Source organism: Salvelinus alpinus, chromosome 2 (genome assembly GCF_045679555.1).
Source record: "Salvelinus alpinus chromosome 2, SLU_Salpinus.1, whole genome shotgun sequence".
In the NCBI taxonomy this organism is placed as follows: domain Eukaryota; kingdom Metazoa; phylum Chordata; class Actinopteri; order Salmoniformes; family Salmonidae; genus Salvelinus; species Salvelinus alpinus.
This window is the reverse complement of record NC_092087.1, coordinates 79,133,105-79,150,558: the sequence shown is the minus strand read 5'-3', so window position 1 is coordinate 79,150,558 and position 17,454 is coordinate 79,133,105. Positions and strand designations below refer to the sequence as shown.

At 44.7% G+C, this 17,454-nt stretch overlaps 1 protein-coding gene across 6 annotated transcripts in view; it reads right to left on the bottom strand.

Annotated features, from left to right (window-relative positions):
- Positions 1-17,454, bottom strand: part of grin2bb (glutamate receptor, ionotropic, N-methyl D-aspartate 2B, genome duplicate b) — a 140,285-nt gene that overhangs the window by 33,225 nt on the left and 89,606 nt on the right. For all 6 annotated transcript variants that reach the window (XM_071389453.1, XM_071389452.1, XM_071389456.1 and 3 more), the window contains one exon: positions 17,137-17,329. In XM_071389453.1, coding sequence (XP_071245554.1) covers positions 17,137-17,329 — 193 coding nt within the window. The remainder of the gene's footprint in view (positions 1-17,136; positions 17,330-17,454) is intronic.

The window sequence follows — 17,454 nt, the reverse complement described above, 5'->3', positions numbered from 1 at the left end:
ATATTTTTGGTTCTAAATCAACTGCAAACCCTAATGTACACAGTGGAAATGATAACATGGTTGCAGAAACACACACAAATGCAAAGAAGTCATGAAGGCATTGAATTTGAGAACCTGAGTTATTGTATGTTAATGTTCTTAAGGTTGCCTGGTCAGTTTTTTGACCTGTATTTAAGTCAGTTAAGAACAAGTTAAGCTACCGTAGCACAGATGATCCACTTTGAGAGTCTGTAACACACACTTCTGACAGAGAGAGAGCAGAGAGAGAGATAAAGGGAGAGAGAGAGAAAGAGAGAGAGAGAAAGAATAGAGAGTAGAAAGAGTAGAGAGAAAGAGGGAGAGAGAGAGTAGAGTTGAGTAGAGCGAGAGTAGAGAGAAAGAGGGAGAGAGAATAGAGAGAGAGAAAGAGAGAGGAGAGAGAGAGTAGAGAAGAGGGTGGTGAAAGAGAGAGGAGAGAGAGAATAGAGCGAGAGAGAAAGAGGGAGAGAGAGAATAGAGAGAGATAATAGAGAGAGAGAGAGAGAAAGAGGGAGAGAGAGAATAGAGAGAGAGAATAGAGAGAGAGAGCGTGAGTAGAGAGAGAAAGAGGAGAGTAGGGAGTAGTAAGAGAGGAGAGAGAGAATAGAAAGACAGTAGAGAGAAAGAGGGAGAGAGAGAGTAGAGAGTAGAGAGTAAGAGGGAGAGCGAGAGTAGAGAGAGAGAGAGAGAGAATAGAAAGACAGTAGAGAGTAGAGAGTAGAGAGTAGAGAGTAAGAGGGAGAGCGAGAGTAGAGAGAGAGAGAGAGACATAATGTATAAAGTGCTTGTGTGAATAAGTATCAGCATGTACTGTGTGTGTCGACAAGTGCCACTGCCAGATAAACTCAAATCATTCTCCCCCACCCGTGACCTGCACCCTCGCTTTCTCTCTCTCTCTCTCTCTGCTCGCTTTCCTTTCTGGTGTGTTCGTTGCCGCGGCTGCGGCCGCCGTCTCCATGGCAACTCTCTGCCTGCCTCCGAAACAATTCTAGTCCAGGAAATACATAAATACTGGTCTATAAATGAGACAGAGAGAGAGGGAGGGCAGCAACGTGTGGAGTTAAATGTGTGCTTGATGAGATTCCTGAGACAGTTAACTGGCAGTAACAGAGAGAGAGAGGGCACCAGGTCATTTCAACAATGAGGGGAAAGAACAATGGACAGATGACGATGAAGATGACAAAGCGAGATCTGTCTGTCCTACTACACCTTGTCACTACGCAGTATGTATTTGACTAAATCTAACACACCTTCAAAGAGCTGTACGCATCCAATACAGTGTCCCTGAAATGTCTGGCACGTAAAGTGTAGTACTGTTCTACTGTAAAGCGCATGTAACATGGGATATTAGCAGTAGGTGCCTAACATTAGAATTAGAATTATGAAACCAAAAAATGCAACACCACCCAAAGGAATTTGTTGCCACCCATGTTAACCAAGCTGACCATGTTCAAGTGCAGGTGTGCGTGGAGTGTGGCGCTGGACGGAACTGTGCTGACTGTGACGTGTGTCAGTCACCATGGGTGACATGTATGATTGTTAACAAAAACCCCGACAGAGAAAGACTCCCCGTCATATGTAATGTGTTGCCATGGCGCCCAACAACCACAGCGATTTTCAAGCAATCTGCTGCGTTGCCATGAGAACAGTCATCTCACCCGAGAGAGTGGGGGATGACAGAGAAAGAGAGATAAGAGAGAGAGACAGAAAGAGAGAAGGAAAGAGTGAGATAGGGGCATCTTTTCTTCCTTACCAAGTCTACCACCGAAGCCGTTACAGAGGCACAATTGAGAGCATCCTGTCGGGCTGTATCACCGCCTGGTACGGCAACTGCACCGCCCACAACCGCAGGCTCTCCAGAGGGTGGTGAGGTCTGCACAAGGCATCACCGGGGGCAAACTACCTGCCCTCCAGGACACCTACAGCACCCGATGTCACAGGAAGGCCAAAAAAGATCATCAAGGACAACAACCACCCGAGTCACTGCCTGTTCACCCCGCTATTATCCACAAGGCGAGGTCAGTACAGGTGCATCAAAGCAGGGACCGAGAGACTGAAAAACAGCTTCTATCTCAAGGCCATCAGACTGTTAAACAGCCATAACTAACACAGAGGCTGCTGCCTACATACGGACTTGAAATCATTGGCCACTTTAATAAATGGATCACTAGTCACTTTAACAATGTCACCTTAATAAGGTTTACATATCTTGCATTACTCATCTCATATGTATATACTGTATTTTATACCATCTATTGCATCTTGTCTATGCCGCTCTGTCATTGAATATATACATATATTTCTATGTATATATTCTTATTTCATTCCTTTACTTAGATTTGTGTGTATTAGGTAGTTGTTGTGGAATTGTCAGATTACTTGTTAGATATTACTGCACTGTCGGAACTAGAAGCACAAGCATTTCGCTACACTCGCAATAACATCTGCTAACCATGTGTACGTGACCGATAAAATTTGATTTGATTTTGGATTTGAACTCCTCTCTTTCTGTCTCTCACTTCTTTCGACAGTCTCACTTACAAGACGCAGAGTAGATACACTTGAGTCTATATCAATGGTTCCATCCAGCCCAACATTAAATGGATAGATAAATATAATTGATGCAAGCTGGGAATATAACTGTACCAGGCAGTGCCATTTGTCATTTGGTAGCTGTGCAGTATTGATGTAGCTTTTATGCGTCATGTGATGTGTCCCCATGTCTGAACTCCCCCAAGACTAAGACAAACAACAACACAATCGACTGGAGATAACAAAACCTAATGCTTTATCATTGCCATACAGTACGCAGATGCTAGCATTATGCCTCTCGCTTACCAACTGTTCAACTGAAAAATACAGAAAGAGAGAGAGAGAGAGAGAGAGAGAGAGAGAGAGAGAGAGAGAGAGAGAGAGAGAGAGAGAGAGAGAGAGAGGTAAAGTTATACTGCGACTAAGGGAAAAAACACATAGGATTTTCTAGCCTATACAGTAACTCAGACAGACTGACAATATCTGATCAGTATCACACTCTAAAAGCGTCTCTGTGAAGCAGCCAAAATGTGTCTGCTTTAAAGTGAGCCCACAACTTGTTCACACGATCCGGTGGTGTGGAGAGTCGCACTGTGAGAGTCTCCATCCCAAATAGCACAATCTTCCCTACATAGTGCACTACTTTTGACCAGGGCCCATAGGCCTCTGATCTAAAGTAGTGCACTATATAGAGTACAGAGTACCATTTGGGGCGCAGACAAAGGATTGACGGACAGACATGTCATTCCTGGGTAGCCGAGTGGATTTGGAGGAAGACTCTCTTGCCTACCAAACGGCATCCTATTCCCTACATACAGTAGTGCACTACATTTGACCAGAGCTCTGGTCAAATGTCAAATGAATAGGGTGCCATTTGGGACACTTGTGAGACGGGGCTTATCATATCCGCCCTGGACAGCAACGGACTCTTCCTTCGGGTTGTATGGGGAGACACGAGTCTCTCATGTTTTACAGGTTGGTATCTTCCTACCCAGATGATAGTAATACTGTAGCTTCAGCTGGGTCGTGGACCGTAGTAGGGCACGCAGTAGAAAAACGTTTTGCAACAGAACACAAACATTTTTTTTAATCGGAAATGTTTAAGTAGTACCTCCCCGTTTCACTCCATTTTCCTCCTATTGAACACAACCCATAGTAGCTGAAGCTCTTTGTGAGCCTTCAAGAAACTGGCTACGGTACTGAAAAACTACACACGGCTATTTGTCAACATGTCAACTTGAATGATGAACAACAGCACACAATGTGTTGACATGCAGAGTTACCAAGATGCGTCCCCTACTCGGGGATTAGAATATTGTGAACAATGATGTATTCTAAAAGCATTGCCTCACACAAACAGCATGTTGTCAACATGCCAAGGTTATGTATCTGTGTGCATTGATCCGACAGACTGAGCATTTCAATAATTAAGGGACTGTATGGACTACTGATTGGTTGTTCTCGTGGTATATGAATGGGTCATTAATAAAAGAGACACAGAGAGATATTAATTCATGTTTATATATGAATAATACTTTGCGTCCATATAGTAAATATGGACTAATTGTTTGGAGAAGGAGAGAGAGCAGAAAGGGGGCGAGAGAGAAGTTGTGAGAGACCGAGACAGAGAGAGAAACAGAGAGAGATGAATTAATGTTAATATATGAATAATATGTCACGTCTATATAGTAAATATGGACTAATTGTTTGGAGAAGGAGAGAGAGGGCGGGAAGGGGGGAGAGAGAGAAACAGAGAGAGGTTATGAGAGAGACACAGAGAAAGAAAGAGCAACCGAGAGGTTATGAGAGAGACATCGAGAGAGGGCGACAGAGAGAGAGAGAAAGGGCAAAACAGTGACAGAGAGAGAGAGAGAGAGAGAGAGATGAATGAATGTTTATGTATGAATAATACGTCACATCTATATAGTAAATATGGACTAATTATTTGGAGAAGGGGAGAGAGCAGGAAGGGGGAGAGAGAGAAGTTGTGAGAGAGACCGAGACAGAGAGGGAAACAGAAAGAGGTTATGAGAGAGGCAGAGAGAGAGAGAGACAGAGCGGCAGAGAGAGAGAGGTTATGAGAGAGGCAGCAAGAGAGAGAAATATAGCGACAGAGACAGAGAGAGAAAGAGAGTGACAGAGAGAGAGCGAGAGACATATGTTTCCCATGCCAATAAAGCCCTTTGAATTGAACTGAATTGAGAGAGACAGAGAGAGAAAGACAGAGAGAGAAACAAAGAGAGAGAAACAAAGACAGAGTAGCAGTGTGTAGTAGAGTTGAAAGATAGGAGATAACTAGTCTGATAGGGAGAGTGTCGGGGAAGAGGAGGTGCTGGCTGCTGCCTTCCACACACACCATGCTTTCTAGAGGGAGAGAGAGGAGTGGAATGGAGGGCCTTCCGATTCAACTTCAGCTAATTGAAAGAGCTTTTTGGCAGGAATGGACTGCATAAGAGCAGAGGAGCGAACGGTGCTGATAATGAGAAACAGAAAGAAAGGGAGAGGAAACGGGAGTGAATGAGAGTAAGAGAGATTGGAAAGTGGGAATGAGGTAGAGGAAACGGACAAAGAGAGAGACTGAAAAGGAGATAAAGGGTAACATAAAAGAGTGAAAATTAAAAAGGAAAGATGGAAACCACAAAAGCGAAACCACAAAAGCGAGAGACAGAAAGATAGGGATGGGTTCTCTCATCCAGTTCTATAGGGTTCTGTCAAAAGGAGAGGACATTTTAACTCAATAGCCCAAAAGCACAATGAAATAGTCCACTAAATACATCTCTACCCCAATAAATAGGACAATGATTTATTAGCCAACAAAATTATGGCTGTATTCTCTCATTCCATACCTCCACTCAGCCCTGAGATGAAGAGATGAGATTGGTTGGTTAGGGTGGAAACACCACAGCCGCCCCCAATGGCAGGGTCCCAGGTGTGTGTGTGTGTGTGTGTGTGTGTGTGTGTGTGTGTGTGTGTGTGTGTGTGTGTGTGTGTGTGTGTGTGTGTGTGTGTGTGTGTGTGTGTGTGTGTGTGTGTGTGTGTGTGTGTGTGTGTGTGTGTGTGTGTGTGTGTGTGTGTGTGGCAGCCATTTAGAGCTTCTATGATGCAGTCTTTGCCTGAATCAGCCTGAGGTAAAACCACTTTATCGGTGAAATAGGATGAGAATAACATGCCAGACGTACTACACGCATGAGAGACCTGCAGGAGTGTTAGACCACCGTGGGCACCACATACTTTACAGTAGAGTGTTGTGTAGTACAGAGATGTGTGTGTTGTGTTTTGTGTGTTGTGTGTTCGAGCGTGTGTGTGTGTGTGTGTGTGTGTGTGTGTGTGTGTGTGTGTGTGTGTGTGTGTGTGTGTGTGTGTGTGTGTGTGTGTGTGTGTGTGTGTGTGTGTGTGTGTGTGTGTGTGAAGCACAAGAATAGAAACACAAATATCTAGATACTAAGCTTGTCACGCCTGCTCCCGCTCCCCCTCCCTGGCACTCGAGGGCACCAGGCTACCCTTCTTTACACGCACCTGTCACCATCATTACGCGCAGCAGCGCTCATTGGACTCACCTGGACTCCTTCACGTTGTTGATTACCCCCTGTATATCTGTCTGTTCCTCGGTGGTGTTCCCTGTGCCTGCATTGATTGTTGTTATGTGCTCCTGTCCAGACGCTGTTCCTGTTCTGTTTCATGTCCGTCAGTTATTAAACCTTCACTTCCTGTACCTGCTTCTCATCTCCTGCGTCAATCCTTACAGAATGTGGACACCATTACAAGAAGCATCAGGGAGTTTTTTAGGGTTTGATTTTGTTGGTGACGTTGGACCCGGGGGCTGTCGCCGATAGAACCGGGGATGCCTAAGCTGGCTCGTTGGGCTGTCATGCCGTAGCTGGCTCGAGAGGTTTCCTTGTCCCGGTTGGCTCGGCAGGTTCCCATCCCACGTCATGCTTCTCGTCGGGCTCCTATGCCTCAGCCAGCCCATGAATTTTCTTGTTTTGTTGGTGACGTCAGGCTTGGATTCCGCCGCCGATAGAACCGGGGATGCCTAAGCTGGCTCTTCGGGCTGTCGCGCCCAAGCTGGCTCGAGAGGTTTCCTTGCCACGGTTGGCTCGGCAGGTTCCCATCCCACGTCATGCTTCAGCTGGCCCATAGGGCTTCTACGCCGCAGCGGGATCGTCAGGCTGTTACGCCTCAGCCGGCCCGTCCAGCTCGCCCAGGTGGGACGCCGGGTGGCTCCCCTAGAGGGGGGGGGGTACTATCAAGCCGGCTCCCGCTCCCCCTCCCTGGCGCTCGAAGGCGCCAGGCTACCTGTCATCATACGCACCTGTTACCATCATTACGCACAGCTGCGCTCATTGGACTCACCTGGACTCCCTCACTTTGGTGATTGCCCCTGCATATACGTCTGCTCCTCTGTGTTGTTCCCTGTTGTAGCATTGTTTGTCGCGTTGTGTTTATGTCCAGATGGTGTTCTTGTTCCGTTGCTTGTCTGTCTATATTAAACCTTCACTCCCTGTACCTGCTTCTCATCTCCTGCGTCGATCCTTACAAAGCTCACTTGAAAGGATGTAATATGTTATACTAAGTGACCGACGGAAAGGAAATGTACAGTTATGACTATAACTACTGTTCCCTGAAGGAGGGAACGAGGTATAACATACTATGGAGAGTCAACGACTAGTCATATTCACCTGAAGAACTGAAATCACACCCAACGGGCCAATCACACCCAGGGCTCGCATTAATTTCCTCAATTCAGTACTGCTCTTCAGCGAGCCCAAACCCCTTGACAGCGTGGGGGCAAAATACGTTAAACCTAGTTCCCTCCTTCAGTGAACAGTAGTTATATTCATAACTGCAAGTTTATTTTCAGTCGGTGACTTGGTATAACATACTATGGGGACATACAATCACGCCCCAAGCCAGCTAAGAGTGTACCAAACTAGGAGGCCCACGGTAGGCCAAGCACACATAAGGGACGCGAGTGGCATTACCCATATGGTTGATGAGGATCTCCATATTGCAAATGTACGGTCCCTTACAAGACGTCCACGAGTGTTATTAAAATAGGCCGATGACCTCAGGTCGTGCCCCAGGGCTCGATCTTCTGGGAAGTCATCGAAAAAAGTCTCTCGGACATTTGGTTTCCGTTTTATAACATTTTAAATATTTGGTCATTTTTCCGCTGTACTGGAAAATTCCACCAGATGGCGACTGGCTGCTTATTGCAAATGGACAAAACATCACCAAACGGACATGGGCGTTTCTCCTAAACGGAAAAGACTTCGAAGATGAAATTCGGTGAGCACTGGTTTGGCCAAATGGGCTTTTAGCCCAGAAACAAGATGGCGTCGAGGCCTCAACGCTTTTTAAGTTGAGACCCATGTTCTGTGATTAAAGGTCGGTAATACAGCGCTAATTTGACCACTTCACGTCAAAGTACAAAAACCTACACGTGTAAGGAAAAAAAGAACCAGCCATTTATCTATCGTAATTTACGAGAAATAATTCAATGTCCGTTTGGTGATGGTTAAGAAATGTTTTTTTTCAAACAAGTTATAGATCCAGTTGCGGCGTGTTCAGACGAATCCATTAAGGCGGATTTTGGAGCTCTACGTGATTTCTGAACTCTCACTCACTCACTCACGCACGCACGCACGCACGCACGCACGCACGCACGCACGCACGCACGCACGCACGCACGCACGCACGCACGCACGCACGCACGCACGCACGCACGCACGCACGCACGCACGCACGCGCGCGCACGCACACACACACACACACACACACACACACACACACACACACACACACACACACACACACAGAGTCAATGGGGAGTGACACAGTGTGAGGCTTACAGACACACAGAGCCTGTGTTACTTTCAGCTTCCTTAAAACTTCTTATGGCTGCATCCCGCTAACAGGATCGATATGACAACAGCCAGTGAAAGTGCAGGGTGCCAAATTCAAACAACAGAAATCGAATAATTAAAATAATTCCTCAAACATACATGTGTCTTATATCATTTTAAAGGTAATCTTGTTGTTAATCCCACCAAAGTGTCCGATTTCAAATATGCTTTTCAGTGAAAGCACTACAAACGATTATGTTAGGTCACCACCAAACCACAATAAGCACAGCCATTTTTTCAGCGAAATATAGCAGTCACAAAAAGCAGAAATAGAGATAAAATTAATCACTAACCTTTGATGATCTTCATCAGATGACACTCATAGGACTTCATGTTACACAATATATGCATGTTTTGTTTGACAAAGTTCATATATATATAAAAAAATCTGAGTTTACATTGGCGCGTTACATTCACTAGCTCCAAAAACATCAAGTGATTTTGCATAGCCACATCGTTTCAACAGAAATACTCATCATAAATGTGGATGATAATACAAGTTATACACATGTAATTATACATATGCCTCTGCTTAATGCAACCGCTGTGTCAGATTTTTTTTTTTTATTACGGAAAAAGCAAACCATGCAATAATCTGAGACGGCCCTCAGAACAATAGCCAAATTAGCCGCCATGTTGGAGTCAACAGAAACCAGAAAATACATGATAAATGTTTCCTTACCTTTGATGAACTTCATCAGAATGCAGTCCTAGGAATCCCAGGTCCACAATAAATGCTTGATTTGTTCGATAATGTCCGTTTTTTATGTCCAATTAGCTACTTTGGTTAGCGCGTTTGGTAAACAATTCCAAAGTCACAAAGCGCGTCCACTTTAACGTGACAAAATGTCCAAAAGTTCCATAACAGTCAGTAGAAACATGTCAAACGATGTACTGAATCAATCTTTAGAATGTTGTTAACATACATCTTGAATAACGTTCCAACCGGAGAATTAGATTGACTTCAGTTGAGCGATGGAACGGAGCTGCCTATCACGTGAACGCGCGTGGTCAAAGCATGGTCAGCTCGTGGCAGTGGTGACTAATTCCTGTCTCCTTCGGCCCCCCTTCACATTAGAGTCATCAGACAAGTTCTATTGACTGTTGACATCTAGTGGAAGCCGTAGGAAGTGAAAACTCATCAATATCTCGCTGTAATTTCAATGAGAGCTTGGTTGAAAATCTGCCACCTCAGAAATAATCCAAACAGGAAGTGGAACTTCTCAGGTTTTTGCCTGCCATATGAGTTCTGTTATACTCACAGACATAATTCAAACAGTTTTAGAAACTTCAGAGTGTTTTCTATCCAATACTAATAATAATATGCAAATATTAGCAACTATGACTGAGGAGCAGGCCGTTTACTCTGGGCACCTCTGTGCACCTTTCATCCAAGCTACTCAATACTGCCCCTGCAGCCATAAGAAGTTAAATTGGGGTCATAGGGGCTGTTTCAAAGGGTTAAAAAGGTCACATCATTCCAAAATTTCATGTGTGATGAGGCAACCCTCATGAACTGTAAATCAGTCATTTCTCCCATCAGATGTCCAAGAACAACTCACACACACACACACAGCCAGGATGGAGTAACAGTGTGGGGCTTACAGACACACAGAGCCTGCAATAGATATAAGTTTCCCTGCATTAAAGTCCCCGGCTACTAGGAGCACCGCCTCTGGGTGAGCGTTTTCTTGTTTGCTTACGGTGGAATACAGCTCATTCAATGCTGCCTCTGACTGTGATGGTATGTAAACAGCTACAAAGAATATAGATGAAAACTCTCTCGGTAGGTAATGTGGTCTGCAGCTTATCATGAGAAACTCTACCTCAGGCGAGCAATGGCTCGAGACTTCCTTAGATATCATGCACCAGCTGTTATTTACAAAAATAATAAGACCCCCGCCCCTTGTCTTACCAGACGCCGCTGTTCTATCCAACCAGTACATCGTATAACCAGCCAGGTGTATGTTGATATTGTTGTCGTTCAGCCACGACTCCGTGAAGCATATAGGGAACCAGAACCTGCTGCAACTTGACGATGCGCACTGCCATGCTGCCACTGCAGTCCATAAACCCAACAGTTCTAAGAACAATACTTACCTTGTAAGCCTGGAATATCAGAACTCGTACAAGGAACCGCATGTCCAAAACAACAGAACCCCTGTTGTGACTTGGTAAAGCGCAAACGCACGCTACATAGCAGGTCCAAAGACTCCAATGGTTCAAACGGAGGCTCACACAGTGTCCAGGACCAAAGCCAGGTCCCAGATCGGTGCCATAGGCTCAGACACTGGTCTGAGCCGACACACGCCTTTCAGGTACCGCACCCCCCAGAGGATGAGACCACTGGGTAGAGCTGTCAATCCCTACATGACACACCGAGATGGCTGCCGTATATGCCTCCAATGTGAAAAAGGCCCTGCTCAAGAAGTTCTTGCAAGAACCTCAAAATGTCCACCAAAGAGCTTTGAAAAGGAGAAACTGCTTTAACCAGACACCAACCCTCAAATGCACGCCACTTATATGTATAAAACCCTCTCGTGAGTGTGTGACGCGCCAACTGTACACTCGTAATCACGTTCAAGGGTAAACCCCTAGCCGTCAAATTCAACCTTTCAGGGGCCAAACCCACTGATCCCATATATGTGGTCATGGGTGCCAAACTCTCCCATGCGCCTGGGACAATAGATCCTGACAACACGGAACCCTCCACGGGTCCCAGCCCAACAGGCGGATGATCACCGGGAACCAGGGTTGTCTGGGCCAACGGGGAGACACAACAATCAACAACAGACCCTCCCGAAAGATCCTCCTCGCGGTGGCTTGAATCAGATGCATCGGAGGAAATGCATAGCGCAGGGTACGAGGCCACTGATACGCCAAAGCATCTGTTCCCAAAGGAGGGCCCAGATCCCTCATTGAGAAGAACAGACAACAATGTGTATTTTCTTGCGGTGTTTAAGATCTACGTTGGCCATGCTGATCTGGTCCCATATCCGGGGAACCACCGAGGGGTATAGTCTCCACTTTGGAGAGATAGGACCCCCACCTGGAAAGTAGAACCACACCCACGTTGAGAATTCTGGGAAGATATGTTGCCCTGAGCAACAGGAAACGGGCCAGGTTTATGTTTGAGCCAATCAGTTGTGCTGTGACAAGGTAGGGGTGGTACACAGAAGATAGCCCTATACAGTAAAAGACCAAGTCCATATTATGGCAAGAACAGCTCAAATAAGCAAAGAGAAACGACAGTCCATCATTGCTTTAAGACATGATTGTCAGTCAATGTGGAAAACTTCAAGAACTTTGAAAGTTTCTTCAAGTGCAGTCGCAAAAACCATCAAGCGCTATGATGAAACTAACTCTCATGAAGACTGCCACAGGAAAGTAAAACCCGGAGTTACCTCTGCTGCAGAGGATAAGTTCATTACAGTTACCAGTCTCAGAAATTTCAGCCCAAATAAATGCTTCACAGAGTTCAAGTAACAGACACATCTCAACATCAACTGTTGAGATGAGTCGGTGTGAATCAGGCCTTTGTGATCGAATTTCTGCAAAGAAACCACTACTAAAGGACACCAACAATAAGAAGAGACTTGCTTGGGCCAAAAAACACGAGCAATGGACATTAGACTGGTGGAAATCTGTCTTTAGGATTGATGAGTCCCAATTTGAGATTTGTGGTTCCAACCGCTGTGTCTTTGTGAGATGCAGAGTAGGTGAACGGATTATCTCAGCATGTGTGGTTCCCACTGTGAAGCATGGAGGAGGAGGAGGTGTGATGGTGGTGCTTTGCTGGTGACACTGTCTGTGATTTATTTAGAATTCAAGGCACTCTTAACCATTATGGCTACCACAGCATTCCACAGCGATACTGATAAAATAATTTATAAGGTGACAGATAATGATTAAATAATTCTACCCGGAAACATAACCATTAGGGAGTGTAGGTTATAGAGCATATATAAGGAATAATAAAAAATATCAAAAATAAGTCCAACTAGGTTGGACTGGGGAAGAGAGGAATGTATGTGTGTGCCTAAAGAAAACACAGACGACAATTAACCTTTCTAGCGCAGGCGTTCCGCTAGCGGAACCCCTCGACAACATTCCGCTGAAATGCAAGCGCGGGAAATTCAAAAATGTTTTTTAGAAATATGTAACTTTCACACATTAACAAGTCTAATACAGCAAGTAAGAAATATAAACATCTTGTTAATCTACCCATCGTGTCCGATTTCAAAAAGGCTTTACAGCGAAAGCACAACATATGATTATGTTAGTTCAGAGCCAAGTCAAAAAAACACACAGCCATTTTCCAGCCAAAGATAGGAGTCACAAAAAGCAGAAATATAGATAAAATTAATAACTAACCTTTGATGATCTTCATCAGATGACACTCGAAGGACATCATGTTACACAATACATGTATGTTTTGTTCGATAATGTGCATATTTATGTCCAAAAATCTCAGTTTACATTGGCGCGTTACGTGCAGTAATGTTTTGATTCCAAAACACCCGGTGATCTTGCAGATAGCCACAGAAATCCCAGAAATACTCATAATAAACATCGATAAAAGATACAAGTGTTATTCACAGAATTAAAGGTAGACTTCTCCTTAATGCAACCGCTGTGTCAGATTTTTAAAAAACTTTACGGAAAAAGCATAATCTGAGTACGGCGCTCAGAGCCCAATCCAGCCAAATCCAGCCAAAGAAAATTCCGCCATGTTGGAGTCAACAGAAGTTAGAAATAACATGATAAATATTCACTTACCTTTGATGATCTTCATCAGAATGCACTCCCAGGAATCCCAGTTCGACAATAAATGACTGATTTGTTCCATAAAGTTCCATAAAGTCCATCATTTCTGTCCAAATAGCCACTAGTTGTTAGTGGCTATTTGGTAATCCATCTTCATGAGCACTAGGTCCAGACAAAAACTCGAAAAGTTCCATTACAGGTCGTAGAAACATATCAAACGATGTATGGAATCAATCTTTCGGATGTTTTTAACATAAATCATCAATAATGTTCCAACCGGAGAATTCTATCGTCTGTAGCAAAGCACTGGAACGAGAGGTAGCTCTGTCGGGAGCGCGCGTCACGAGCCTGAGACACTCTGCCAGACCACTGACTCAAACAGGTCTCATGAGCCCCTCCTTTATAGCAGAAGCCTGAAACAAGTTTCTAAAGACGGTTGACATCTAGTGGAAGCCTTAGGAAAACCCCATAGACACTGTGTATTCGGTAGGCCAAGCTTTGAAAAACTACAAACCTCAGATTTCCTACTTCCTGGTTGGATTTTTCTCAGGTTTTCACCTGCCATATGAGTTCTGTTATACTCACAGACATCATTCAAACAGTTTTACAAACTTCAGAGTGTTTTTTTTATCCAATACTACTAATAATATGCATATATTAGCATCTGGGACAGAGTAGCAGGCAGTTTACTCTGGGTACGCATTTCATGAAAAAGTGAAAATGCTGCCCCCTATCCCAAACAGGTTAAACTGTGTTTGAACCGACCTGGCTAGAACACTGAGAAATTACGATAGGACAGGGAGTACCCCTCCAGGTTTCCCTAATCGGGGGGGACGGGGGGGGGGGCGGACTGTCGGCTGGGTAGTGATAAACTGTGGTGAGAATTCTGGAGAAGAATATAGCTCTCCTAATGTTAGTGTGCATGTGTGTGCGTAAGTGAGAAGAACGGTATAAAAGGAATGTCTTTGTATATTAACTGCAGAGCTCTCGTGAATAAACATTGATTTGACTATTGTGAGCTGGGAATTCTGTCTGTTTCATTTAAACCAGAACTTTACAAATTCTGGGTTGCAGACACATTAGAATAATTGACATTTATGAATATTGATAACAAAATTCCATATCAGATACGCCATCCCATCTGGTTTGCACTTAGTGGGACTATCATTTGTTTTCAACAGGACAATGACCCATCACACCTCCAGGCTGTGGAAGGGCTATTTGACCAAGAAGAAGAGTGATGGAGTGTTGCATCAGAAGACTTGGCCTCCACAATGATCCGACCTCAACCCAATTGAGATGGTTTGGGATGAGTTGGACCACATGCTCAACATATGTGGGAACTCCTTCAAGACTGTTGTAAAAGCATTCCAGGGGAAGCTGGTTGAGAGAAACCAAGAGTGTGCAAAGTTGTCATCAAGGCAAAGGGTGGCAACTTTAAACAATCTAAAATATTAAATATATTTTGATTTCTTTAACACTTTTTTGGTTACTACATGATTCGATTTGTGTTATTTCATAGTTTTTATGTCTTTGCTGTTATTCTACAATGTAGAAAATAGTAAAAATAAAGAAGAACCCTTAAATGAGTAGGTGTGTCCAAACTTTTGACTGGTACTGTATGTATAAGAGAAAATTACACACTTCCTCCCCCATGCACGCACACACATACACACTTCTTCTCATCCAACACCTCTCCCCTCTCTCTGCCTCCCTAGCCATACACACCAATAAGCCCCATAGCGGCTCATCATCCAAAACCACTTCCAGCACATTTTCTCATTACACCAGACCTCCTGTTCTGTCCTCTCCTCAGTGGCAGGGAGGGAGAAACGCGAGAGATCCCTCCAGTCAGAGGCTATATCCCCATGAGGTCAACCTGCCCCCCAAAACAAGCAGAGAATGTGATACACAGGCACGCACGCGCTCACATGCACACACACATACAGACATAGACACACTTCCTCCACAAACAGAGAGTGTGACTCACTGAGCCCCCCCCCTGCTGTAGTCCATCACTGTCTGACAGCATGGCATGCAAATCTAGCATTAGTGGCATGGATCCACCACGTTCACAGGGCCTACAGGGCATAATGTCTGTTACTGGGGGGTTGGGGGGTCGAGGGGGTGGTGGGGGGCAGGTTTTCCAGGAGTTAGGGGAGGAGGTGAGGGGTGAAAAGGGGGTGGAAGGGGCAGCCAGGAGGGAGGTGGGAGGAGGGTAGGGGCATCCAAGCCATTAGGGTCACCATCACCTCTCATTCTGTCCTCCGCTCAGCCCTAAGATGAAGGTGAGGGTCTTTTAAGATGATTTTTTTTGGAATACTAAAGCCTGTGCTGAATGAGGGATGTGTGTATGTGTGTGCTTGAGAGAGAGAGAGAGAGAGAGAGAGAGAGAGAGAGAGAGAGAGAGAGAGAGAGAGAGAGAGAGAGAGAGAGAGAGAGAGAGAGAGAGATAGAAAGACAGAGACATAGAGAGAGAGACACAGAGAGAGACACACAGTGTGTGTGTGTGTGTGTGTGTGTGTGTGTGTCTGTGCGTGCGTGCGTGCGTGCGTGCGTGCGTGCGTGCGTGTGTAAGGTTTTGACAAGGGTCCTAGGTGTACTCCAGGAGGATGATTGAATGCCAGGCCCTAACTACCAACTCTGGGTCTCAGTGACAGAGAAGGAACTCCGTTGGGGATTGAAATATTCATGGGTTTGGGTTTGTGTTATTTTATTCCTGTTGTTTGGAAGTTGCGATGAGGGACGTATTCGCATAACTGCATCTGATAATAAAACAAATAAACATCCCAAAAATGTTATACTCTCACCCAGGTTGTTTATCTCACACACACACACACACACACACACACACACACACACACACACACACACACACACACACACACACACACACACACACACACACACACACACACACACACACACACACACACACACACACACACACACACACACACACACACACACAATAACCCACATATTCCAATCTACAATCCAAACCAACCACAAAAAATACAATTATGTTTATTTTTAGAAAAGGAACGTGGAGGATTGAGAGGGGAACGGCTTTTGTACGAGTATATATTGTCTAATACGAGCAGCATTAATAATCCCCAACCCTTATTAGACTGTAAATGTAACTCAATCAGTAACCCAACAACAGTGCTAGAGGAATGGAGTCTAACACACACTCACACAAAACACACACACACACACAGACACACACACACACACCTCCTAACCTCCTACTGTTCTTTGGACCTCTTTTAATTTAATCCGTTTGTCCCCAAGCATTCAATTAGTCACAGAATCTATGAACAATGCAGGCACTAAAAGCAAAGCCCTATGAAGTTAAATGGATATTAATTATTCATGTACTGAGTGTACTGTAATGTTCTGTACTGTAATGCGTCAGATAACAAAACAAGTAAATGAAGAAAGAAAAATATGTTTTCTTTCATGATTATTGTGGTTAATGCTAAGATAAGACGAAGGCTGTTGTAAAAGGCTGTACATATCCACCTCTCTTCAGGTTATGCTGGGATGAATAAAAAGAGGACAATGTTCCTCAAAGGTCTGTGTGTGAGTTTGTGTATGTGTGTGAGTTTGTGTATGTGTGTGAGTTTGTGTATGTGTGTGAGTGTGTGTATGTGCATGGGTATTGTATGTGTGTCTAGGTGTGTGTGTACTATACGGAAAAGGCTATACGGACACTCCTGACCTGCAAACCGATATTTCATTTCAGAATTGGCAAAAATTAGGTTAGGGTTAGGGTTAAGGGTTTGGTTAAGGTAAGTGTCAGTTTTAGATGATGGTTAGTCGTTTTGCAGGTCAGCAGCGACATTATAGTCTCTACCATACTATACTCTATTTTTCTACCCCTCTGTACCCCCATATCTAGGGAACTCACTTGAGCACTTCATTGGAGTTGCCTTGTTTGGAGCCCTTCTTGTTAGGGGTCTCGTTGCAGCCTGACTTGAGCAGCGTGTGTTGCCCCCGGTCCAGCATCATGGTGGAGGTTGCCATGGCGATGACAGCCACTGCATCCCGCACCCGAGCTTCCAAACTGTAGTCCCATTCGTCATACGACACCGAAATTAGCCCTGAGCGAAGGAGAGAGAGAGAGAGGGAAAAGGAGAGAGTGAAAAAGAGAAGAAAATGGGGGGGTAGGGGAAGATGTGGAAGGATGAGGGGTGAAAAGGTGGGAGGCGGAGAGAGAGGTTAAAAG